Source organism: Petaurus breviceps, unplaced genomic scaffold, assembly GCF_028583685.1.
Source record: "Petaurus breviceps papuanus isolate PSGF00001 unplaced genomic scaffold, PetGlider_PUasm1.0 207, whole genome shotgun sequence".
Taxonomy (NCBI): domain Eukaryota; kingdom Metazoa; phylum Chordata; class Mammalia; order Diprotodontia; family Petauridae; genus Petaurus; species Petaurus breviceps.
In genome coordinates, this window is record NW_027185850.1 from 30,327,211 (window position 1) to 30,351,323 (window position 24,113).

At 52.9% G+C, this 24,113-nt stretch overlaps 2 protein-coding genes across 5 annotated transcripts in view; one reads left to right on the forward strand and one right to left on the reverse strand.

The window, feature by feature from the left end:
* Positions 1-24,113, reverse strand: part of LOC138165054 (small ribosomal subunit protein eS8) — a 230,036-nt gene that overhangs the window by 84,482 nt on the left and 121,441 nt on the right. The window lies entirely within an intron of this gene.
* On the forward strand, positions 6,018-22,505 carry LOC138165051 (transmembrane protein 53-like). 3 transcript variants are annotated; one of them, XM_069093155.1, is made up of 3 exons: positions 6,018-6,234; positions 17,570-17,691; positions 21,765-22,505. In XM_069093155.1, the coding sequence occupies exons 1-3, from the start codon at positions 6,033-6,035 to the stop codon at positions 22,416-22,418; spliced, it is 978 nt and encodes a 325-aa protein (XP_068949256.1). In that variant the 5' UTR covers positions 6,018-6,032; the 3' UTR covers positions 22,419-22,505. The 3 variants fall into 3 exon arrangements, with proteins under 3 accessions (XP_068949256.1, XP_068949257.1, XP_068949258.1); XM_069093156.1 differs by having other exon boundaries at positions 17,573-17,691; XM_069093157.1 differs by lacking the exon at positions 17,570-17,691 and having other exon boundaries at positions 6,095-6,234.

Below are 24,113 nucleotides of genomic sequence, written 5' to 3' on the forward strand. Positions count from 1 at the left end.
CCATCCATCCATCCATCCATCCATCCATCCATCCATCCATCCATCCAAATGTGAGCTTCTTGAGAAGAGGGAGAGGAGGCAATATATGCTGGGAAAGCCAAACTACTATCTCAACCAACCACTGAAATCTTGACAGAGATAGCAAGGCTCCTGAATCCAAAATCCTTGGGAATAGCAGTGCCCCCCAGATCATTAACCCTGCTTCTAGCCTGAGCAATCATTGTGGAGAAGGGACTTACCTTACTTGTCACCATCTGCGTCAACTGCTGACCACTTTCCATGTGTGGGCAGCTAAACCCAAGAGTCCTAGGAGAGGCACAGCACTTTTCTGTTCTTCCCAACCCCCAACCCAGACCACTGTCCCTGTAGTTGACCTAGCCCTCACAGGGAGCATCCTAGCAAGCAAGCCTGGTGAAGTTGTAGGCTGGCCAATGCTGCTGTGGGTGCTGTATCCACAGCCACAGACTCCAAAGAAAGGTCCCGCCACAGTCCTTGGCATTGTCAAGTGGTTCAACACCAGAAGCAGACAGGGTTTTATCGGTGCAAATGACGCTGCAAAAGAGGCATGACCATCTACTTTGCTGTTGCTGCACCCCAAGGACCATAGGACCTTTCCCTCTGACTTGTGTAAATCTGAAACCTTCCCTGTCTCCCCATTAGAATGAAGTTCCTTGAGAGCAGGCCCTGTCTCGCTTCTCTCTTCATATCTTAGTGCTTGGTACAGTAAGCACTTATTCAGTATTTTTTCATCCGTTCACTTCTTGTATCTTCATCCCTTCACAGAGTGCTTACACACTGTAAGACCTTAATAAATTCTTGACTTTTTCCTTCATTGATTTCTTTGCATCTCTATCACTCAACACAGCACCTGGCACAGTCAGTCCTTAATAATGCTTGCTAATTAGCTAATTCAACTGTAAGCTGTCTCTTCAGAGGTCTAGTGATCCACAATCCCATAAGACTTTGGGACCTGAGCCTCTGTTTCATCTCAGGAAGCATAAGCATGGGGATGTTTCAGAGGCGGGTGGTTTCAGAAAGACTGTTGGAAAAAAAAATGGAAGTGATGGAATGGAGGAGGTGTTGGCTGCTTCTGCTGGGGCTTGGGAGCATTCTGAGCTGCCGGGCTTCATGTCCCAGGTATTAATGGTTCACCTCTACCTCTGAGATGCAGACTTGGTCATGAAAGCTTTGTTCCTAGAATGGCAGCAGCCCAATCTTGGTCCCTCACCCATGAGGTGGAGTCTGATGACAGAGGCATCACAAAGTGGCACTCTTCCTGTCATCCTTGGGACAATTCGTCATCCCAATGTGTACAGCTTCCCTCGACTGACCAGGGAAAAGCTGGGCAAAGGTTGGACTTATGGCTTTCTTTCTATGGGGAGGTTGTGAGAAGACAACATGATTTTTCTTAGGCCACAGGTACTGAGGGTGTTTACTGTTGATGTATGTTTTTGATATTGTGACACTTTTATATAAACTGTTTTTGTGTTTATTATGATGAGTGGTCATGTCCTGATTGATCTAAAAAGGGGGAGCTTCGGTGGGTGGGGGCCCTGAGCATTACTGTGAATATTTGTTTACTCTATTACAACAGAAAAGAACTGTTGTTGCAACAAACATTTATTAAGGGCCCACCTTGTGCCAGTCCTGCCTTGGGCACTGGGGGAAGATGGAAGTTCCTTGAGGGACCACCCCTACTCCCCAAACCTGGCATCCTTCCCTAGAACCTTCACTTAACCCTAATCCCTAACACATCATTGCAGCTCTTTTGGTCTCCCCTTGCCACACAACTGCAGGGATTCTTATGAAATCAGAACAGGACTTGTTCTTCCCTCCTCCTCCTGAATCTGACCTTGGGGTCAAAGAGAAGGAGGCTTATCTCTGCTCCACGTGACATAGCCCTTCAGATACTTGAATCTGAAGCTTCTCCAGGGTCTTCAAGTGATGCCCATATGACACAGGGCCCCAAACCCTTCGTTATCACGACTGCCCTCTGGATACTCACCGGTTTAACATGACCTTTCTAAGCTTTGCAGCCCAGAACTGAACAAAGTGCTGCAGATGAGGCCTGATGAGGGCAGAATACATCGGGGCCCTCCCCCATCTTCTCCACAAATCTGAGATACTTTATCAAAAGCTTTGCTCAAATAAAGGTAAATGATGTCCACAACATTCCTCTCTTTTACCCAACTACAAATCCAATGGTCTCTCCACATGCCATATATTATATTGGGAAGGTCAGCAGGATGTGCTCCTGATGCTGTCATGATGCTTGGAGGCCAGAAAACAGTGCTCCTTGGAAGAAATCCTTTGGACAATATTTTCTTTTTTTTTTTTTTGCATAAAGATCCTCTAATTTATTTTCCTTTTTTTATTCCTTAAGCACACTCATTTCACTTATAAAACATTTTTCATAATTCTTGTTTTATTTCTTCCAGGAATTCTAGTTGAGTTTGTGCCCAAGCTGTCTTTTTCTCTGAGTCTTTGTAAATTTTTTGGAGTCCTCTTCTGGGTTTCTATCTTCAGTGTTCCAATGTGGCCTCCTCCAATGGTGTATGCCTTCCTAGATCCAGTCTGTCCACAGGCAAAAACTGTAGCATTATATCCCTCAACCAATGATGCAACTAGAGGTTTAATACAGGTACGATAAACCTCATCTTGGTTTGAATTTTTGCCAAACACAAAATCCAAAGTGGAGATGTGATCTTTCCCAATGATAATCTGCTGGGTATTTGGAATTAGTCTCACACATACTTGGTGATTATGAAAAAATTCTTTGCAAAGCAGAGGTCTCACTCTTACTGCAACTCTCACTGGTATTTCTTCCACAGTTTTCTAAGTTTTAATACCTAGTGTGTGCAAACATCTTTCTTACTTGTGTTTTCATAACAGCTTGAATTTGGGCTCGGGAGAAAGCCACCCTGCAGCTGAGGGGAGCAGCCTAGCTCAGGCTTCCCAGCCTCTGCCTCCTGGACTATATCTCCCAGAAGACTGTATGTCTCTCTCTGGATAATGGTGTCTTTGGGGAAGGAGTCTGGCCAGGGATCTCCTGGAAAGTAAAGATTTAGAAAAAGCTAGAGATGCCAGTGGCCAGAAGCGATGGGGATGGCTACAGGTGGAGAGAGGAGGCTAAAGAGGAGGGCCTGGACTGTGAATATGGCGAGATCCAGCCTCCCAGCAGAATGTGGAGGCCTCTGGGACTGTGCCAAGAGGCTTCACTACCTCCCATGTCAGCTGCCCGTGCCAAGTGCTGGGGATGTAAATAGAAGAGATGGCCCCTGCCCTCCAGGAGCTCCCAGTCTAGTGAGGGAGACTACCCTGAGGGAAGGCTTCAGCTGCACATCAGATGGAGAGGTCCCCTGGTCCTTGGGGTGCAGTGGCCAGAGGCCTCTCCTCCGTGTTGTTTCCACTGATAGAATGATATTAAGCCACTTGACAGGGCCAAGGACTTTTCTTTCTGATCCCCAGGCTGCAGGGCTTCAGTCCCTGAAGGAGCACTTGTCAGGCTGCCCCTCCACTGTGGGCCCTGGGATGGCCGCACAGTCACTCTCCGGACTCTTGGCTTCAGCATCCTGGGCTTTCTTTATCAGGGCCAAGGGGATATGGGGCTCCAGGTGGCATTGGTCCTTGGCACTGCCTCCTATCCCTCCCCCAGGCTCCCTGCTGCCTCACTAGGAGGTAGAATTTGCTGAGTTTGGAGTCAAGAATTACATCCCAGGATGGCTAGGTAGCGCAGTGAATAGAGCACCGACCCTGGAGTTAGGAGGACCTGAGTTCAAATCCAGCCTCAGACATTTAACACGTACTAGCCATGTGACCTTGGGCATCACTTAACCCCAATTGCCCTGCCCTCCCCCCTCCAAAAAAGCAAAAAAAAAAAAAGAATTAAATCCCTCTTTGTTTTTTGGGGGAGAGAAGGGGGTGGCAGAGATTGATGGAGATTAAAAGTAGGTTAGTCTATAATCCCCCTGAAACCTGCAAATGGTTATGGGGGAGCAGAGAATAAGTAAGTGAAAGATGATAAAAAAGCATTTATTAAGGGTTACTATGTTTCAGTCAGTGTGCTAAGCAGTGGGGATACAAAAGGCATGAGCATCCTTGCCCTCAAGGAGTTTACATTCTAATAGAGGCAGTCAATACACACATATGTGTGTGTATATATGTATGTACATGTATAGATGGATAGATACATACAAGCATGCATAGGTAGATAGATAGATAGACAGACAGATGGATGGATCGATAGATAGCAGTGTGGCCAGACTGGGGTGTTTTGCTTTGGGATGTCTCAAGGAGGTGAGTGGAATCCTAGGACATCAGCGGATGCATCCTTTCTAGGAATGGTAGTGCTGACTTGGTTACATACACATAGCAAGAAGGGGAAGAAGGATGGTAAATGTGGCAGAGAAGGATCCTACTACTTGATTCCCACGTCACCTCTCCTCTGGACGTCTGAGAACAGCCTCCTCCCTGGTCTCCCTGCCTCCAGTCTAACCCATTCATCTCCTCTCAGCTACCAAACCAGTATTCCTAAAACACAGGTCTGGCCCGTGTCACTCCACTGCTCAGTAAACTCCAAGTGGTTCTCCATCACCTCAAGCCGGACCAAATGCAAACTCCTCTGTCGGCATTTAAAGCCTTTTCTGGCCCAGCTCCCAGTCACCTATCTGGGCTCATCATCCATCACTCTCTTCTGAGCCCCCCTTAGCCCAGGCAAGCTGGCTTTCTTGCTTTTCTTCACGTCAGTCAGTCAGTTAATAAACATTGATTAAGCAACTATATACCAGGCACTGGGGTAAGTGCTGGGGTAATAAAGAAAGGCCAAAGTCGGTCCCTGCCCTCAAAGAGCTTACCATCTGATGGGGGGGACAAGCAAACACATGTGCAGACAAGCTATAGTCAGGACAGATAAGAAACAGGGAGAAGGAACTAGTTTTCAGGGTCTGGGAAAGGATTCCTGTAAAAGGTGGGATTTTAGCTGGGACTTGGGAGAGGCCAGGAGGCAGAGATGGGGAGGGGAGAGCCTTTGGGGCTTAGAGCAGAGTCAGAGAAAATCCCCAGGTGAGATATGGGGTGTTCTATACAAGGAATAGCAAGGAGACCAGTAAAACTGGATCAGAGTACACAAGTGGGGTGTTGTAAGGTGTAAGGAGTCCGGAAAGATGGGGGGGTCCTATGTGGCACTTCATCTCATGTCTCCGGGCATGGTCACTGGCCCTGCCCCCTGCCTGCACTGCTCTCCCTCCTCGTCTCTGTCTCTTGGGGAGCTTTTCCCTATCCCTATTTCCAACTTATCCCGTACAAGGCTTATTCGCATGCCGTTATTTGCATGGTGTCTCCCTGATAGACTGTGAGCTCCCCGAAGGCAGGGGTTGTCTTTTTCCCCTTTTTGTATCACCAGTGCTTGGCACAGAGCCTGGCATACTAAGTAGGCGCTTAGGCAATGCTTATTGTCTTCCTGACTTATTTACGTTGCTGCTTCTTGGTCTTTATTGAATACTCTGCAGTTGGATTTGCGGCTCCCGCAGTTTGACGAGGGGACTGAGCCCAGTCCAGCGTCTGTGCCTCAGCTTCCTGGTTTGTACAAGGGACTGGAGCCGGCGGGGACGTCCCGTGGGGTCCCGTTTGCTTCCCGCCAGCCTCCCTCCCGCCTCCACCAGCCCGGGGGCGGCAGCAGCGAGCGGGGAGAAGAGACCGAGGCCGCCCCCACAGCCCCAAGGTCCTCACAATCCCCAGAGCCCCCAGATCCGCTTACCTCACCCTCCCGAAGGTAAGCCTTCCGATGGGCACCCCACATCACCAATCTGTAGTCTCGCCGCCGGGCAGCAGCCAATGGCGACACGCTCTGGGCCTCTGGGGCGGGACACCATGACGTTAGGAGTGGTGAGTAGGCACAGTTGCCATGGCTGCGGACGCGACGGCCTAGAGCAGGGGCGGAGCGGCGCCGTTGCCATGAAGCCCGGGCAGGTCACAGTGCAGTCCTGACTTCTGATTGGGCAATTCTGGGCGAGGGGTGGGATTTCCGGATTCCTATGCGAGAGGAGGTGCGGAGACCGGAAAGGGAGGGTCCCAGCGTGCCCGGAGCCCCGACCCAGTCCCGGGTACTGGTACTCCAGCCCGGGAGGGAGGGAGGCTTCCCGGGAGGGAATCCGGGAAGGGCCCCGCCACCAGCAATGGGCTACGACGACTTGGACGTGACCATTCAAATTCCGGAGCCGATCCCACGCTGTCAGGGTATGGGGCCGGGACTGGGGGAGGGGGGGGCGCGGGGCTTCTTTCAGGGGCTTTCCCATACATCCACGAGCCTCCCTAATACAGCGTGAGTCCCTGTGCAGTTGCTCCCCGATCCGCCGCCAGAGCACCCTCCGTTCCGCCGGGATCCCCCCACACACCATGCGTCCCGTGCAGGGCCTCCCCCTTACACCCCCTGGGCTCCTTTCTTACACTCTTCGGCATGTCTCCCAGAGCACCCCCATACTATGCAGGGGCTTCCCTATACACCAGGGGTCCCATGCAGGGCCTCCCCCGTACACCCCTGGGTTCCCTGTATACCTCTGGTCAGCTGTGCTAGGTCTCCCTGCATCTCTGGCGTCCCTAGGCGCTTTGCTTAGCCCGCCCCTCCCCTCCCCCCCCCCCCCCCCCCACTCTCCCCTTCCTCTTCCTGCCCGATGGCCAGGATAATACCTGCCTGACAGGTTCCTGGTCAGCCTTGGAGTGTGGGAGCCCCACAGGGGGAGGGCTGGAACAGCGCTTCCATCCTGACACAATACCTTGAAACAGGAGAGCTCAGAAGTAAGACCAAGCTTTAACTTCATGTCTGACAAGCCTGAGATTTCCTAACACTTAAAGCTGAAAGAGGCCTTAGAGGTCATCCAGTCTTCCCCCTCACAATTTCACTTATGAGGAATCAAGTCCAGAGAGGGCCAGAGACTTGCCCAGAGTCCCACAGGGGACAGGTGGGATTCCTTCCCAGGGCCTGTGCCGTCCAGTCCAGTGGCTCTGTCTGCCACAGCAGCCTGAGGGGCAGGCAGCTTGGGACAGACCTGGTCTTAGTCTCCTGACTGCCTGACTTTGGACCAGGACTGTTGTGCGGAGGATAGCTTTGTGGCCCCTGCTGCCCTCTCGGTCAGCCCGGTTACTTTGCTGATGCTGGCTCAGTGAGTCTGAGTGCATTCTTAGAAGCTTAGTGGCTTTGGATTTTTTCCTGTGAAGGTGTCAGACCTGAGTATCACGACTCCCCCTCTCTGAGGGAGGAAGCCCAAAGCTTGCCGAGATTGAGGGATGAGGGAGGGAGACTCATCAATCACCACATCTCCCAGTGGGAAGGGACCTGAGCAGGCCTCGAGTCCCCCAGATGTCTGACTCAGGAGATGAGGGCTAGTGTTGTCTCTTCCATCCAGCCTTTCCCAGCGTGCTTTTATTTTAATTATTTTGGAACCCAAGCATTTGATTTGACATTTATTCCTATTCAATCTCTTAATAAAATCAGAATGTCATCCTAATCTACTAAACTCTTTTCGGGTCTTGACTCTGTTATCCAGAATGTCAGCTGTCCCTCCCAACTTTGGGTCATCTGCAGATTGGACCAGTCGTGATCCTTCTCTGACCTCTGATTGTGTGGTTCTGGGATAGGGGTGGGATTTCCAGTTCCTAAAATGAGAGGAGTTCAGTGCAGAGTAACTGACTTTAAAATATTAAAGTCATTTTTTTTTTTGGAGGGGGAGAGACCTGGTTTTGAATCCACTACCTCCCTTCATCCCACAGATCATTCAGTCAGCAAGCAATGGTTACATAGCTCCTATGGGGGCACCAAGATAAAAATGGAAACAATCCTGAATTCATTCTGCCTGCAGGGAGTTGGTTTTTTAAGGGGATGGCAGCTAGGACACAGATTATCCCCCAGAATCCACATGTAGCAAATAGTCAGAGGGCTGTGGCTTGGGAGGGGGGAGCAGGAAAGGCTTCAGAGAAGTATGATGTCGGTATGGAAAGTGAGGATGGAGGGCGTTCCAAGCCTAGGGAGCCTGGAGACAGGACATGGAGTGCCAAGTTCAAGAAATCAAGGCAAGGCCAGTGTGGCCTGATCCTCGAGGGTGGGAGGGTGGGAGGGTGGGGGAGTAAAGTCCAGTGAGGCTGGAAAGGGCGGGTGGAGGCAGGTGGTGAAGGGCTTTACAAGCTAAAGGGCAGGAAAGGGAGCCACTGTGTAAATTCAGGAAGAGTGGATGTTCTGGGCACAGGAAACAGGCCGACCAAAGGCTGAGCAAGTGATATCTTTGGGGTGGGGCCAGAGAGAGCACCCTGGGAGTCTCTATCCTCCAGCTCACAGCCAAATTCCAAGAAAAAGACATCTCCACTCTTACTGCTCAGGCCTTTACCATCGGCTTCTAGGCCTTGACACTTCTCTGCTGTCACCTGGGATTTCCTTGTGGCCATGGCCTGGCTCCTCCTCAAGCGACCTGTGTGGCCCTGCACACTCTTGACATCCTCTTCCTGCTAGTCTGACCACTGCTGGGAGGCAACTTCGGTCACCCTGGGTTCAGAGCCTGTCTTGGACCTCTAACTAGCTGGGTGACCAGGGCAAGCTGCTTGGACACTTGACCTTTTTCCTCTTCTCTAATAATTGCAGCAGAGGATCTCCCTTATCTGTAAAATGGGGATAATAATAGCACCTATGCCCCAGGGTTGTTATGAGGATTAAATGAAATAATAATGGCAAAGCTCTTAGCACGGTCCCTGGTACTGTCCCTGGTAGTAGGAGCTTAATAAATGCTTATTCCCTTCCTTTTCAACCCACCTGGGGCTACTGATCCCCTTACAGCCCTTCACAATCTAGATCCAACCTCTGCCTTTTCAGACATAGTCACCAGGGTGGAAAGGACTTTATGTAGAAGGTGGCACTTAAGTTTGGCCAGGAAGGAAGTTAGGGAGCCTGAGAGGCAGGAATGAGGAGGGAGGGCATTCCAGGCATGGGAGACAGATGGCCTGGGAGAAAGCTTGGAGATGGAAAATGAAGCATTTTGGTTGGGGAGCCATGGGAAGGTCAGTTTGACTGGGAGTATGTAAAGGGTGCAATATGCTGGAAAGGTTGGGTGCAAAGGTTTTATTTTTGGCCTTGGTGGTAATAGGGAACTGAGGAGTTTTGTGGACAGGGCAGAATTGCACTTTTAAGAAAATCCCTTTGGCAGCTGTGTAATGAATGGAAAGGAGTGAGAAGAGATGGGACAGAGTATTGAACCCAGAGTCTGTGGCAGTAGTCCAGGTGCGAGGCCGAATGAGGGCCCACATCAGAGAAATGGCTGGGGTGAATGGAAAGGAAGGTAGACCTTCATTGGAAAGATCTGACAACAATTACTGCATCTGTGGAGGGAGTTAGGGCAGGCCAGAGAACCCATAAGGATTGAAAAGACAGGGAAGGAGGTAACTGACCAGAGGGAAGGCTGAACTGCCCCATTCTTAATTGGCTTCTGTTTTCTCCATGAAGGAGAATGAATGACTTTTGGATTGGGAAGGACACAACACAAATGTAGAGGGTGTTGGTACCCAAGGTAAGTATGGAGATAGAGAAGCCCTGAGCTGCCCTGTGGGAGTCCCTGTTGGGGAGCCCTCAGACTTGGGGTTCTGCTGAGCCACTGTCAGTCATGTGAAGGTGGGGTGGGGAGAGGGAAGGACAGACCTCCTAGTTTTCAAAAAAAAGGAAAGAGAGCGGTTTTTGTGGCTGTAGGACAGTGAGCTTGGCTTTGATTCCTGAGAGAATTGTGGATCAACTAAAGACATGATTAGGGAGTCTCTCCAAAGGGAGCTGTGACTGCAATAGCTCGGACAGTTTCTTCAGGAACCACTGTGACAGGCTGCCCGACTACCCTGGTAGATCAGGACAGTGCCAGAGCTAATGATTTACCTGGAGTTTAGCAGAATGTTTGGTAAAGTAGCCAGGACTTGTTCTCTTGGGAAAGATGGAGAGATAGAACGCCATTGGATGGATTCCAAACTGGTTGCATTGCTGTTAATGGTTCATGTCAGCTTGGCAGAGGTCTCCCAGGGCGCTTTTACCTCCTTATCAGTGATTTGGTTAAAGGCCAAAGGGTGTGCTTATCAGATCTGCAGCTGACATAAAGCTGGGAGGGAGCACCCACACACCTGGGGATCTTGATAGCCCAGACTGAGCCCTGGGTTATGTTTAATAAGAGGAAATATCAGAGAAGTAAGTGCACGTGTTAGGTTGGATAAGAAATAACAAGAAAAAATAAAACCCATCGGCTGCACAGGGCCAGCACAAGGGAGGCCTGGTTAGACAACAGTTGGTCTGAAAAAGAACCTGACCTCTTTTTGTGCGGGCTGGAAGCTTAGTGAGTCAGCAGGTTGGTGGGCTGCCCACAGAGCTCAGAGGAGCTTGTGTTGTATTAAGGGGTCAGGTGTCCCCATATAAGGAAGCGATGAACCCTCTGTCTGCCGCCTGGGGCAGATCTCATGTATACAGTGATGTTCAGTGCTGGGGGCACCTTCTGAAGGCTGTGGATCATCTAGAGAATGTCCAGAGGAAGAGAGGAACCAGTGTGAAGGACCTGGGGTCCATGTCCCAGGAGGATTGGGAATGCTGGTCCTGGAGAAAACATGCCTTGGCACGGGTGGGACATGGTAGACTGGCCTGTGAATATGTGAAGGCCTGTCACTCAGAATTGGGGCCAGAATCAGGGGCCATGGAGGGAAGGCAGAGAGGCCCACTTGAGCAGGATGGAGAGCCGTTTCCAAGTAGAATGGTCTGCTCTTCAAGGGGCTGGGCTCTCCACCACTTCAAACCAAGGCTGGCTTTGTCCTATGTGTGTCAGGGGGTGGGTAGGATCTGAGGCTGCTGGCTCCTTTCTGGGATCTGGTCTTGTATGAATTTCTGGCATCTTTCCTGCTTGTCTTTTTTTCTCCTCTGTTGTTCCTCTCTACTGTCTTCTGTATCTACCTCGGCAGTTTTCTTCTTCTCTCCTCCTTTTCCATTTAAAGCGCCTTTGATTTGATTTGCAAGACACTTGGAAAGTGGATTCTCTGTCGCCTTTGCTAGGTGCCCCCTGCCCCTGTCCAGGGACTGTCTGCTGGTCCAGAAATAGAAATCCCATTGTTGTGCACTTTCTTTGAAACCAGCCCACTGCTGTTCCCTTTCCAGATACCTTTCTCTGTGAATCTCTTCCCTTCATTAGGGGGCAGTGGTGGAAATAGCACCTGTGCCCCACAGGGCATCCAGCTTCAGGCCAGACTGTGGGCCCCTGCTGGCAGCTGATACCAAGTAGTGGATGAGTCTTGAGATATTCACTGACCTTTCAGATCTGTTCTCAAGTTATAGCCACTTCTCTGGGCTTATGGGTGAGAGAGGAAGCCTTGGGAGTAGCTGGAATGGCCAGGGGCAGATTGCGCACCAAGTAGCTAATGGATTGAGAAGAGATTGGGTGGGTTTGGCAGAGCTGGCAAGGGTGGGGCTGTGGAGATCATCCAGACCCTCCCCCTGTTTCATAGATGGGGACCCTGAGGCTTAGAGAGGCCAGAATACTGGCTGCTTAAGGGCAGGGGCTGCCACTTTGGCCTTTGTGTCCCCAGTCCATAGACCAGGGCCTTATTCATGGTGGGTGCTTAATAAATGCTTGCTGGTGAATGACCCAACAGGTAGGAGGAAATTTAGCTGGGACTTTGCTCCCAAACCAGCAGGGCGGTTGCTGTAGAACCATCCCACAGGCTGAGGAATGGAAGACAGTCCTTGAATTGGGATTTGGGAGGTCATGGGTGACCTTTGAGAGAGTGACAGGGATGGAAGGCAGATTGCAGGAACCTGAGAGAGATCAGCCCCTGCCAGAGATCAGATGGGGATTGAGCTGAGCCTGTTTAGGGGCAGATGGAGATGATGGCTGAGGCAAGGTTGGGGCCAAGGCCACAGGCTGAGGGCAGAGGAAGGACATCTCAGCCTCTGTGCCCAGAGTGGGGGATTCTGAGGAGGCCCTGGAGGCATGGGTAGGCCTCCTGTCTGGCTCCTGCACCTAGCACAAAGGCCGAGTACTCAGATCTCAGCCACTTTTACCTGACATCATCTGCCTTGGACACTTGCTCTCGGGATGAACTGCAGAGATGACCGCCTGCAAGTCTGGGGACACGAGGGCATAGGTGGGGCAGGGGAAGGTGGGAGGCGACGGGGCTGCTCAACCCGGAGGTTGACAGAGCCTGGTGGCATATGAAGTGCCACCACCACCATCATCCCCAAGTGGCAGAGGGCAAGACGTAGACTCAAGAGAGGGAAGTAACTGGTCCAGAGGTTCACAGTTGGTAGCAGGTGTTGGAGGCAGGGTCAGGACACAGGCCTCCCTGTCTCTCTCTAGAGTACCACCCAGCTGGGCAGTAATTCCAGCACTCCATGGCTTCCAGGGAACTAAGTAGCCCATGTGGCATTGTTGATTTCAGTGTTAGGGAGGGATGTCTGGCTGGAAGGTCCAGAAGGGGCCGTGGCCTCGCCCTCCTAGAGCTTAGTTCAATAGGAGGCAGGGCCCGACTGAAGAAGCCCAAAGGCAGGGATGGATGGCAGGTGCCAGAGGTGGTGATGGGGGCTTTGAGAGTCTGGAGTGTAGATGAACCAGAGTAGCCCAAGAAGGCTTCCTGGAAGAGGCAGGAGGCAGCTGGGCCCTGAGGGGTGGCCAGGGAACAAAGGCCTTGGGACGAGTGCTGTTATGTACATAGGGCATAGCAAGGAGGCTTTGGGGGTGAGCACAAGAGTGTGTGTTGTGATCTGGTGGGTCCACGCAGGGGAAGGCTCTGCATGCCGGGCTGACAGGTTTGGACTAGATCTGACAGTGAGGCTCAGGGGAGTTTCTGTTGTCCAGGATTTCATGTCATACCCTGGAAGGATTGGAGTGACTAGCGCTGGTCTTTGTGGGGGTCCAGCCCAGTGGAAGGGCACAGGACAAAGCAGGTGGCACTGTCCATGGGCAGGGGTCAGGTTGACACCAGCTGCCTGCCCTCACTATTAATGGCTCTGCTTGGTTGTGCTGCCCTTAGCTTGATCAGGACAGACTTGGAGGGTAATCAGGAGGTACACCTCCTTCTGGAAAACCTTTATTCCAACCGTGTTTGCATCTAGGTCATTATGACCCCTGGGATGGGTGGTGTAGGTGTGGCTGAAGGGCAGGTGTGTGTGCCTGTAGGTGGGAAAGGGACTGTTTAAGTGGCTTTCTAGAGTCCAGCCCTGATCCTTCAGGATTACCTTGAATAGGTCAGTATGATTCTTTGGCGTGTGGGAGAGGAGGTGCTGTGTGGGGCAGGGAGGTGGGCTGGGGTCAGCTGTGTGACCCTGGATAAGTCATTTCCCCTCCATTCTTCACCTGTAAACCAGGTGTTCAGAGGAAGGAGGTTTGGCTCTGGAGTCAGAGGACCTGGGTTTGAGCCATCTGCATTGATCTTGGATGTTTCTTCCTCTCTGTGAGCCTCAGGCCCTTCCTCTCAGATGAGAGGGTTGGTCTTCTTGGCCTCTGAGGTCCCTTTTCATCCCACATCTGTGAGATTCTCTGACATCACTCCTGGTGCCCTTCCTGGTGGGGCTGTGGGCCCAGCTCTTTGTCACACTGGTCAGTGGAGTGTGCCAAATTGGGACTCTCCATCCCATGACATAAATGGGAGATTTGCCCAGGGCCCCAAGGCAAGCCTCAGGTCTGCCTGCCTCCAGTTGTGGTGGCCAGATGTGGTTCAGCTAGAAAGACCCAGGCCATGAGTCCTGGGTATCCCTGCTCTGGGAAGGACCAGAGGCAGGGACAGTCATAGAATCATGCACTCTTGTTGGGGTCTGCCCCTCATTTCACGGAAGAGGCAGTTGAACTGCCAAGATGAGAATGGTGAATGGCTGAGCAGGGACCAGCAGCCTGCTGTCCTGTCCTGCTCCCTGCGGCTGGGGCCATTCTTTTTCACACCAGTGCTTCTCCCAATCCCCAGGAAATGGGTGGGAGAGGTGGAGAGGTTGCTGCTTACCCCCCTGCCCACTCTCTTCAGCCTCGTCCCTCTCTCAGCCTCCCCTGGGGAACAGCTCCAGCCTCCTCACCTTGTTCCTGTTTCCCTCTCTTCTTCTGGCCCGTTTTTGGTCTCTCATGCCCTGTGTGGTGAGTGTGCTTGCTTCATGTTGGAGGCTCAGCTTCCTCATTTGTGCAGTGGGCACAGGCACAGCTGGCCACTGTAGTCCTGAGCTGTAAGGCACTTTGTGTCCTGAGGAGGGAGCCCTGCTCCTGCCCATCACCATGGTCCAGATCCCGGGGGGGTCAGAATGTGGAGCTGGGTGTCCTTGGCTTCTGCACATGGGCTGGCCAGGAGCTTCAGGAAGGAACCTTGCAAAGAAGAACCAGCCAAGAAGAATGTGTCCAGAAGCCAGGATGTTGGCAGGGGGCAGTGCCCATAGGGATGGACCTGAGGGGCAGGGGAGGCAGAGCCGCCTCCTCACTCCCAGACTTCGGGATTCCATTAATTTCTTCTAGTGCTGGCTTCCTCCGGTCCAGGGGTCAGTGACTGATCTATTGATTCTCTTCCGAACAGAGCCCTGAAGCTTGCAGGCCACCACTCCTAGCTCCCATAAATCTTAATCAGAAGCCGGAAGGTGGTGTCCTCTCTTTGTCCCTTCTGGTGCCCTGTCCTTAAGAGGGACCATCTTAACTCTGGAGAAGCTGCTTTGGCTTCTCCAGGAAGGTGGTGTGTGTGTGTGTGTTGTGTGTGTGTGTGTGTGTCCTCTCCATGGAAATGTGGGGTGGGGTGGGCTTTTTCCCTGATGCTGATGCACTCACAGAAGGGTTTGTAGCACAGGGTCTTGTCTTCTCTACCTCTCATTTCAGGCTGCGTGAAACACAGAGGTGACTGTCCTGCCCTTATCAGACCTTACCTGAAGGACTGTGGTCAGTTCTTGGCAACATGACTTCACAAGGACATTGAGAGACTGGCCAGAAGGCCCATAGAGAGGGGGAAGGGCCCAGAATTTATGCCATGTGAAAATTCCTTGAAGGCACTGGGGGGTTAGCCTGAAGGAGGGAATACAGAGGCCTTGAACATTCTGTTGGGTCATCCTGTGGAGGGGAGGAGTCCTTGTACCGAAGCAGGGGCAGCCACATGGGCCGCTGATCTTGCCCAGGGAATGGCAGTCCATCCTCCATTCATCCACCACAGTGATATGCCTCAAGACAAATTGAGGTTTGTTGTCAGGAAGAACATTTTAGTAATGAGAGCTGTTCCACGGTAGAATGGACTGCCTCAGAGGCGGTAAGCTTTCCTTCCTTGGAGGTCTGGGAACAGAGGCTGGACGGCCACTTGCTGATGTGGGAGGATTCCTGCCAGGTGTGGACTGGACCGGATGCCACTGAGCTCCCTTCTGCCCACCAGACCCTGATTCTGTGCATCGTTGGGAGAGAGCCAGGCCAAAGAAAGCCCAGGAGATCTGACCAGAAGATATGGGCATAGGTCGAGGCTAGTCTTTTTCTAATTGGCTGCTTCTCAGCTCCTTCCAGGCTTCAGCTTTGTTTTCAAGAATCCCCTTTTTCCTTATCAGGAGAACATTAGTAAGGGCTTGGCCTCTTTTCCAAATCCTCATATCCTCGGTGCCTTGCATATCTTAGGCAGGGCCTTCCATGCTTCTGCCATGTTTCTTCAAGGGACAGACAGGGAAGGCTTTTTATAAGAGTCAGGCACAAGGTTTTCCTAGAGGACCCTCTTTGGATTATCCGTTTAGAGATAGAAGAGATGATGGGGCAGGTAGGTGGTGCAATGAATAGAACACCGGCCCTGCAGTCAGAAGGACCTGAGTTCAAATCTGGCCTCAGACACTTAACACAAAAACTAGCCAGGTGACCTTGGCCAGGTCACTTAACCCCAATTGCCCTCCAAAAAGCAAAAAAAAAAAAGAGAGAGAGATAGAAGAAATGGAGAGGTCATCTAATCCACTCTCCTCATTTGAGAGTTGAGGGATCTGAGGCCTGACGGGGTTAAACCCATGATACCAGTTCCAGGGCCACACTTTGAGAACTGCCCCTCATGCTCCCTTTGTCCCAGACAGACCTACCGGCTCTTCCTCATAGCCTGCAGGTTGTCTCCCACTTCATCTGGAGCCTCTGAACAAATGCTTCCCTCCCCTCCCATCTGGTATGTCCTCTCTCCTCATCTCCATCTGGCTTCCCTTCAAAGCACGATCTGATGTCACCTCCACAAGGCCTTCTCCCAACAGCCCTGAAGTTAGCATCATGCTGTGACATTTCCTTGTGGGCTGTCTTTGTCTACCTAGGTCCCATAACCTTGTGGAGGAGTGTGTGCCCCTTACGGGTGAGGTCTGTTTCATTTTCCTCTCTATGTCACCAGTGACTCACACATTAGGAACTTAAAGTGTCAGGCATGTGATCAGGGCATGGGATGCCCAGAAGGCAGACTTTCACAGGAGTCTGTGGGCACAGCTGCAGGAGGATGAGAGGAGCCAGCAGGAAGGCGTCTTTCTTTGGGGTGTCAGACGCCACCTGAATGTGGATGGCGTGGTGCCTGTTTCCCATATGGCAGCTGAGCCTCCCAGGGAATGGCAGGCCTTCCTCCATTCAGCCCCCACAGTGATATTCCTAAAGTCATGCCACCTACTCAGTCAACTCCAGGGGCTCCCTGTTACCCCCAGGATTAAATACAAAATGCTTCTTTGTGACCTGGCTCCGTCTTTCCTTCCCGGTCTTCTTAAATGTTACTCTCTGACGTGATGGTGACGCTGGCCTCCTGGCTGTCTCACAAACACCCCCACCCCGCCTTGGCTTTGGCCATTTTCTCTGGCTGTCCTCCACGTCTGGAACACTCTTCTTCATCCCTTCCTCCCTCTAAATCGCAGGTAAAGTCCATCTTCTCTTGGAAGCCTTTCCTAGCTTTCCTTAATTCTAGGGCCTTCCTTCTGGTCATTGTTTATCCTTTGTACACATTTGCATGTTGTTTCCCCCATTTGACTGGGAACTCCTTGAGGGTGTTTTTTTTTTTTTTTTTTCCCGGGTTTTTTGGTGGTTTTTTAAAAAATTTTTTTAACCCCTTTTCTTATTGTGGATGGGGGGGGTGTGTTGATGGCTCAGTGCAGCCCCTGGGGAGGAGGTCCCAGAGTGATGCAGGCCCCAGGACCAGCCTTCCCCCTCAAGTAAAGGTGGGATGAGCAGGGGAGCCATGCTGAGGATGTGGCCAAGGAGACTGGATGAGAGGTGGGATGATGTAATGGGACTGGACTGGACTTGACTGGGAGTGCGGTGGGGGTGAGGATCTGGTGCCCCCTTCCAAGACTGACACACATGGTGTGACCTCGGGCTGTCAAAGGGGGTGGTGACGCTTGCCTTTCCTCTGCCTCTTGGCACCAAGATGTTTGCCCCAGCCTCAAATGTATGGTTCTGGGTTGGATGTGAAGGCCTCAAAGGCCCCTCTCAGCTTTAGGTCCTGGGCCATTTGTCCTGATGAAGGCACTCATGTCCTTTTGGAGGCCGGTGGGAAGAAGGGCCAGGGCCATACCCTGATTCTAATTTCTTTTCTTGAGGGGAACACTTGTTGTAGCTTGACTTGGATTATATTTCAGAAGCTAGCGCAGACCCTGAGAGAAGGGAGAGAGTGCATCAGCAGCCGGTGGTGATTCTTCTGGGCTGGGGAGGCTGCACAGACAAAAACCTGTCCAAGTACAGTACCATCTACTTCAACAGGGTGAGTGAGGGGCCTTCCCCACTCCCTGCCTACCTGGAGCCTCGGCAAGCCCTTAGGCTCCAGGCTGGCCCCTTCTCTCTCCCAGGAGCTTATGTTAGTGTGTGGAGGTCCAGGGCCCTGGGCTTGGCACCGTATGGAGAGGAAAAGACCAGACCCTGTCCTCAGAGAGCTGCTGGTTTAATGGCAGGAGATGGTCTAGGAGGCATGCCCACTAGCAGCCTGGGCTCCGAGGGGAGGGTGGGAGCAGCTCTCATGTCAGTTACGGGTGTGGGATGGAGAGTCAGTGCCAGAGACAGGGAAGTGACCAAGAGCTGGGTTGGCAGGTCTTGAGAGTCAGGCCAAAGGGTGTTGGGGAGTGGCCAAAGCTGGGAGGCTGGTGGTCTTAGTTCGTCCCCAGGGACCCTAGAGCAGAATTCAGGGGCAGAAGCTCCATGGTCCTCTGCTGAGGGTGCCTCCTGGCCTTGGCAGCCAAGCTTCTGGCTGAGGAGGCACAGTCTTCCTGTTCTCTGCCCTGCCTGGCCTGTTCCCTAGGCTGCCGCCTCTGAGATGAGTGACTGGCTGGCTTTGAATGGCACACATAGGGTTACCCCGACTCAGAGAGCTAAGAGCCTGTATTCTTGGAGCTTCCTGCCCAGAGCTGGTGTGCCTCCAGAGGGGTGAGCTCTCCAGCAGGAGCTGCTTGGTCCTCTCACAACCCTGAGATTCTTGGACTTTTGTTCTCCTTGGCCTGCTGGTTTCTTCTTTATTCCAGAGCTTTGTGAAACAGCCTTTGTTGATGATGCTGGTAATGAGGCTTTCTCTCTTCCAAGGCTGGTTGAGCCTCTGCCTCCTTGACCCTGCCCTGTGCTTTTCTCCTAAGTCTTCATCTTATTCAGATGAAGAAATTGGCCCAGAACGGGCTAGAGACTTGCTCATAGTCACACAGCTCATCAGTGATGGGGCCCAGGTAGACCTCAGCATTTCTGCCCTCCAGGCCTGGGGTCTTTCCTCTCCAGTTCCTCATTTGTCTTGGGCAGAGTGTGAACAGATCCCCTTTCTCTGAGCTCCACTGATACGAGATTGGAATTTTTTTGAAAGACATTTTTACCAGAAAACAGACAAAATGACGAGGTCTAAAGATAGAGCATGAAGCCCTTTCCCCAGTCACCCCTGCAGTCCTTTCATGTAGGCCCTGGACCTCTACTCTCAGGGACCCTGGGGAGGCCTCTAGGCTGCTTTCCGGTGCCCACCCCTCCAGGTGGCCTCCCCATCTTGCCACTGGGCCCAAGACCATTCACGGGTTTGTTGTTGGCTTCTGCCCTTTGGGGAAAAGCAGCTTCTCATCAGGTCCTAGACTGGGGGCCCCCACTCTGCCTCTCGGGCCAGAGGTGGACTGACTCCTTTCATGCCAATCTAGGACCTGTTGAATGACCTCCCTGCCCCTCGGAATTCCTGTTGGGTAGCTGAAGGGTCCCTCAAGCTTTCCCCTCACAGGGCAGGGCATCGATGACTGACGGGCACTCAGCCCAGTGAGTCCCTGGCTGGAGCTTTCTTGGTTCAGGGACCCCTGAGCAGTGGCCTCCTCAAATCCCAGGAAGCACAATTACCCACAGCTTCAGTAAAGGGCCTGGCATGCTGATAGTCTAGGTCTCCTGCCTCCTCTGGCCTTCTTCCCTCTTTCCCTTCCCCTTCTGTGTCTCATGGGGTCCTGGGAAGGGTGTGGGCCCCTCTGCTGCTTCCCTTCCCCACTGTGGCCTCTCCCTGGCCTTCATGGTGAGCCATGGCTGTCTCTGACTCATCCAGGATACTCTGCTCCTTTCAGGCTCAGCCCAGAGCTCCCTCCTACAGCAGGCCTTTCTGATTGCCCTTTCTGATTAGTACCTCCACACACGCACCCAAAGTTATCCTGTACACAGTGTGTCCCCTAATAGCGGTTGGGGCCTGGCACGTGATTGGTGCCTCATAAGTGTCCAAGGCTTGATCGGGGCTGCATCCCCAGGGTGGGACTTGCAGCTTTGCTCTGTCTAATTTGAGATGAGCCCTATCTAGCCAGAAGAGGAGATTTCCTGGGGAGAACACAGGTCCTCAGGAGCAGGCCGCATTCTCCATCTTTAAGGGTAAGGCAGGCTTTGAATTCCAGCTTCTTCTTTGGAGAGAGGAAAATCAAGGCACAGAATAGAGAAGTGGCCAATCCAGAGTCCTAAATACATCTGACTCACTGAAGGTGGCCTTGTGTAAGTGTAACAGCAAGTTAGTGACCAGGGCAAGATTGGGACCCAAGGGCCCAGGGCCCTGCCTCCTGGACATTTAGATGGAGGTGAAGGGAGCAGCTTTGTCATGGCTTCCTTCTGCAGCATTCCCCTTCTCCTCAAGGACAGCCTGAGAGAAGGCTCAGGCGTCCTAGAGGACCCTCAGTCTGAGCCAGTGTGGACACCCCTTCCTTGCACGTCTCTTCGGTCCAATGCCATTATCTATGGAAGGAGCTTAGGGTTTAGGGGGTGTTGGGAACCGTGCAGACTGGGGAGGAGAGAAGGAAAGCTGAGCTGATGAAAAAGCAAGAGCAGCTACCAGGCTGGAGGGGGGAGAGGAAGAAAGGGAGAGAGAAGGGACAGAGGGAGGAGAGAGAGACAACCGAGAGAGACAGGGAGGAGAGACAGAGACGGAGGAGGAATGGGGGAAAGGGAGAGAGGAGGGAAGGAGAGAGGGAGAGACAGGGGAGAGGAGAGGAAAGACAGGGAAGAGACAGAGGGGAATGGGGGAGAGCGAGGGAGGAGGGAAGGAGAGAGGCAGAGACGGGAGAGGAGAGGAAAAACAGGGAGGAGAGACAGAAGGGAATGGGGGAGAGGGAGGGAGGAGGGAAGGAGAGAGGCAGAGACAGGAGAGAGGAAAGACAGAGGGAGAAGACAGACACAGGGGAAGAGGGAGAGAGATGGAGACAGTGAGGAGACAGACAAGAGGTTGTGACTAGGGACCCTGGAAGGAGGAGCTGGATCCTTTTGGAGAGGCTGGAGGAGCCCACCCTTTGCCACTGGGTGCCCAGGACTGCACCCAGCCCTCCAGGCAGGCAAGGCTGTGTACACAGGAGTCAGGCTGGCTTCTGGTCTGTCTCGGATGCTGAATGTCACCTCCTTTGTCTCATCTCTGTTCCCTCCCCTTAGTTCCTCTTGGCTGGGTAAGTTATTGAGGATAACTATAGAATCCTGTGCTTAGGTGTCCCCAAAACTGAACTACTTATGTGAAGGGTAGACAGTAATCACCTTATAAAAGACCCAGAGGTCCTGGCGGGCTGCTAGCTCTGTAGCAGCTCCAGTCCCCTCATGTGATAGCAGTGAGAGGAGCACGTTGGGACCTCAGCTTTAGCCCTAGGCTGGGGACGAGGGGAGGGAGATCCTCTCCTTTCCTTCCTCCCCCTTTGAAAAGGGAAGTCTAGCAGGTGCCTGGGATGGTGAAGGGGTTCCCTTGGGAGTCATTTGAGGAAAAGAGGAACCAGGAGATGGTGGAAGAAGTGAGATTGCCCCTCTGTGGGTGCTGGGTAGAAGGCATGGCTCAGTGTAGAGCTGAACCACAGCTTCTGAACCTGGGCTTCTCCAGGCTGTGGTAGAAAACTGAGTCAGATGACATGAGGCCCCTGACCCACGGGGACCTTGTGTCCCAGGTCTGCTGACACCTTCCCCTGTAGCTCCCCTCTTCTCCCCCCAAAACCCCACACCATACTGCTGCTGGTGCCTGAAACCTTGTAAGCTCTAGGAGGACAGGCCTGCTTCTCATTTTGACTTGTCTGCAGAGTAGATGCCTAGTGTTTGCTGGTCTAAACTTGTGAAACCTGAACTTCCTCCCCAGCCTTCTGATATGAAACTCAAACTTGGTTCTCTCCAGTTTCCTGGGGTCTCCCTGCCCATCTTGGCATGGTGGGTTAGAGTGGCCAGGTGTGAAGGCCCAGCAGTTTGGGTGGTTGGCAGCATTAGACAGTGTATGAGCTGGCCTCTAGTTCTGGGATTGTGACTTTGCAGGCTGGCTTCCTCCTGTGGGTGGGTGGGTTCTGTGGAGCTTTAGAGCTGACCTTGTGGGTTGGGGGGTGTCTCTGTGCCCCACAGGGATGCATCGTGATCCGCTATACTGCCCCCTGGCAGATGGTCTTCTTTGCGGAGCCCTTCGGCATCCCCTCCCTGCGCAGCCCTGCAAAGAAGCTGCTGGAACTGCTCTTTGACTATGAGATTGAGAAGAAGCCCCTCCTCTTCCACGTGTTCAGCAATGCCGGGGTCATGCTGTACCGCTATGTCGTGGACCTGATCCATACGCACCGCCAGTTCAGCCACCTCCAAGTGGTGGGCACCATCTTCGACAGTGCCCCCGGCAACAGCAACTTGGTGGGTGCTGTGCGGGCCCTGTCCGCCATCCTGGAGAACAAGCAGCCCGCCCTGCGCATCTTCCTCCTCCTCACCTTTGCCCTGGCGGCCGTCTTCGTGTGGCTGGTGCTCTCCCCGGTCACCGCCATTTTCCATGTCAACTACTACGACGCGCTCATGAAACAGTCATCGCGCTGGCCCGAGCTCTACCTCTACTCCAAGGCCGACCGGATCATCCGGGCTTGTGACATTGAGCACATGGTGGTGGCACGGCTAGAGCAGCAGGTGCTGGTGCGTGCTGTGGATTTCTCGGCCTCTGCCCACGTCAGTCACCTGCGGGACTACCCCACCTACTACACCAGCCTCTGTCTCTCCTTCCTGTACAACTGTGTGAACATGTGAGGGCTCCAGCCCCGGCCTTGCCCATCCTCGGGTGCCCCAGAAATAAAAGTCGGCTCCCCCTCCAGCCTGGGCTGCCAGCTCTCCAGATGTCTGTGCCTTGTTTCCTTAGCCCAGAGCCTGGGGCTTTTCTTCCCAGGTGCCAGACAGGCCGGAGGCCAGCAGGTTCATGGAGCACCTTCCTCTCTTTCCTTGCCAGGGGCCCCATCGTGGTGGCAATGAGCACAGACCGGGGAGGGGAACTAGGAAGTGGCCTGGTCAGGCTATTGACCAGATTCCCCTCAACTGCCTCTCCCATCCCAGTCAACCGCAGGAGGAAGGTGCACAGATACAAACCAGAGGCCAGGGCTTGGGGATGATGGCAGCTACACTTAGGTAGAGACTTGGGCCTCACCCCAAGCCCCACTGACTCAGTTTTGACTTCTAGCAGTAAAAGCAGCCTGGAGTTGTAGCCCAGTGGCTTTGGGAGACAGGCCCACTGCCCGCCAAACCTGGCCCAGGTAGGGGAAGGCTGTCCCAGATGCGTGTGGGATTCAAGCCTGGGAGTCTGTAGGTGCTGGCCAGGCTTCAGGGGAGAACCTGCTTCACTGGATACTTGCCAGACCACTCAAGGAGCCTTTTCCCTTCCAATGGTTTGCTCCACAATGGGTTGCAATCTGGAGTTCAGCAATCTTGAATCTTAGTACCTGACCCAGTTTGGGTCATAGAGGGCTCAGAACTGGACCAGAATCCCCTCCCTAGCATCCTTTACCAAGGAGTCAGCCTGTCTCTTATGGGAGCCACCTACAGCTCTTGTTAGGCCCTTTCTCCTGACATCCAGTCTGTTTGTCTTTGCATAGACTCCCCGCCCCATTACTTTGTGGCCTCTCCAGAACCTAAAGCAGGGACCCCGTCTCCCCCCAAAGCTTCTTCCTAGGATTCAGCTGATTCTCATGGGGCTGAGATCTGGGCTCTTCCCAGTCTGGCATCCTGCCCTGGACATGCCCCAGCTCATCCATATCCTTCCTCACCCCATGGTGTCCGGCTGGGCACGTCCTGCAGACCTGGCCTACCCAGGATGCTGCTTGATTGCCTCCAGTAAGGATGCAAGGGATGAAACCCCTTGGTTTCCTCGGCTGCTGTGTTCAGCTCAGCAAGCCGCTGGCCCTCTAACCTCGAGGTCTCATTCAGACGAATTACCCACTAGATACACCTTCCTGTCCTGGACTTGGTGAACCCAGGTGGAAGACTTTCCATTTCTTAGGAAATTCTAAGTAGATTTGCCCTAGCCCTGGCAAGGTGTTCTTGGACCCTGTTTTCTTTCCAGCGTGGTCTCTCCTTCCCTCCCTCCCAGTTTTATGTCACCTGCACATTTGATGAGCATGTTGTTCATGCCTTTAACAACTCAGGGCCCTGCAAAGATCCCTGGGGTTCTCCACTGGAGACCTTTCAAGGTGCCATCAAGCCATCTGTGATCCTTTTTTGGGTGGGGAGAGGAAGGGAAAGAGGATGAGCAGCTCAGTGAGGGAGATGTCAGCATCATGTGGGGAAAAGAACAAGGATCTGAGTTCTAGTCTTTGTTGTGTGATGTTGGGGGGCTCTGGAACCCTGCTTGAGCCCCTTCTCACATTAGTGAAAGGAGGGGACTGGGTGGCCATGCTGGGCTCTGGGAAGTGAGCTGGTCCTCTGGCATCCCTTGCCCTGGAGTGTGTGGAGATC

Coding starts and splice junctions, on each gene's coding strand:
- LOC138165051 (XM_069093155.1), top strand. CDS start 6,033: ATGCGAGAGGAGGTGCGGAGACCGGAAAGGGAGGGTCCCAGCGTGCCC. Junction 6,235..17,569: donor GCCGATCCCACGCTGTCAGG/GTATGGGGCCGG, acceptor ATTATATTTCAG/AAGCTAGCGCAGACCCTGAG. Junction 17,692..21,764: donor GTACCATCTACTTCAACAGG/GTGAGTGAGGGG, acceptor TGTGCCCCACAG/GGATGCATCGTGATCCGCTA.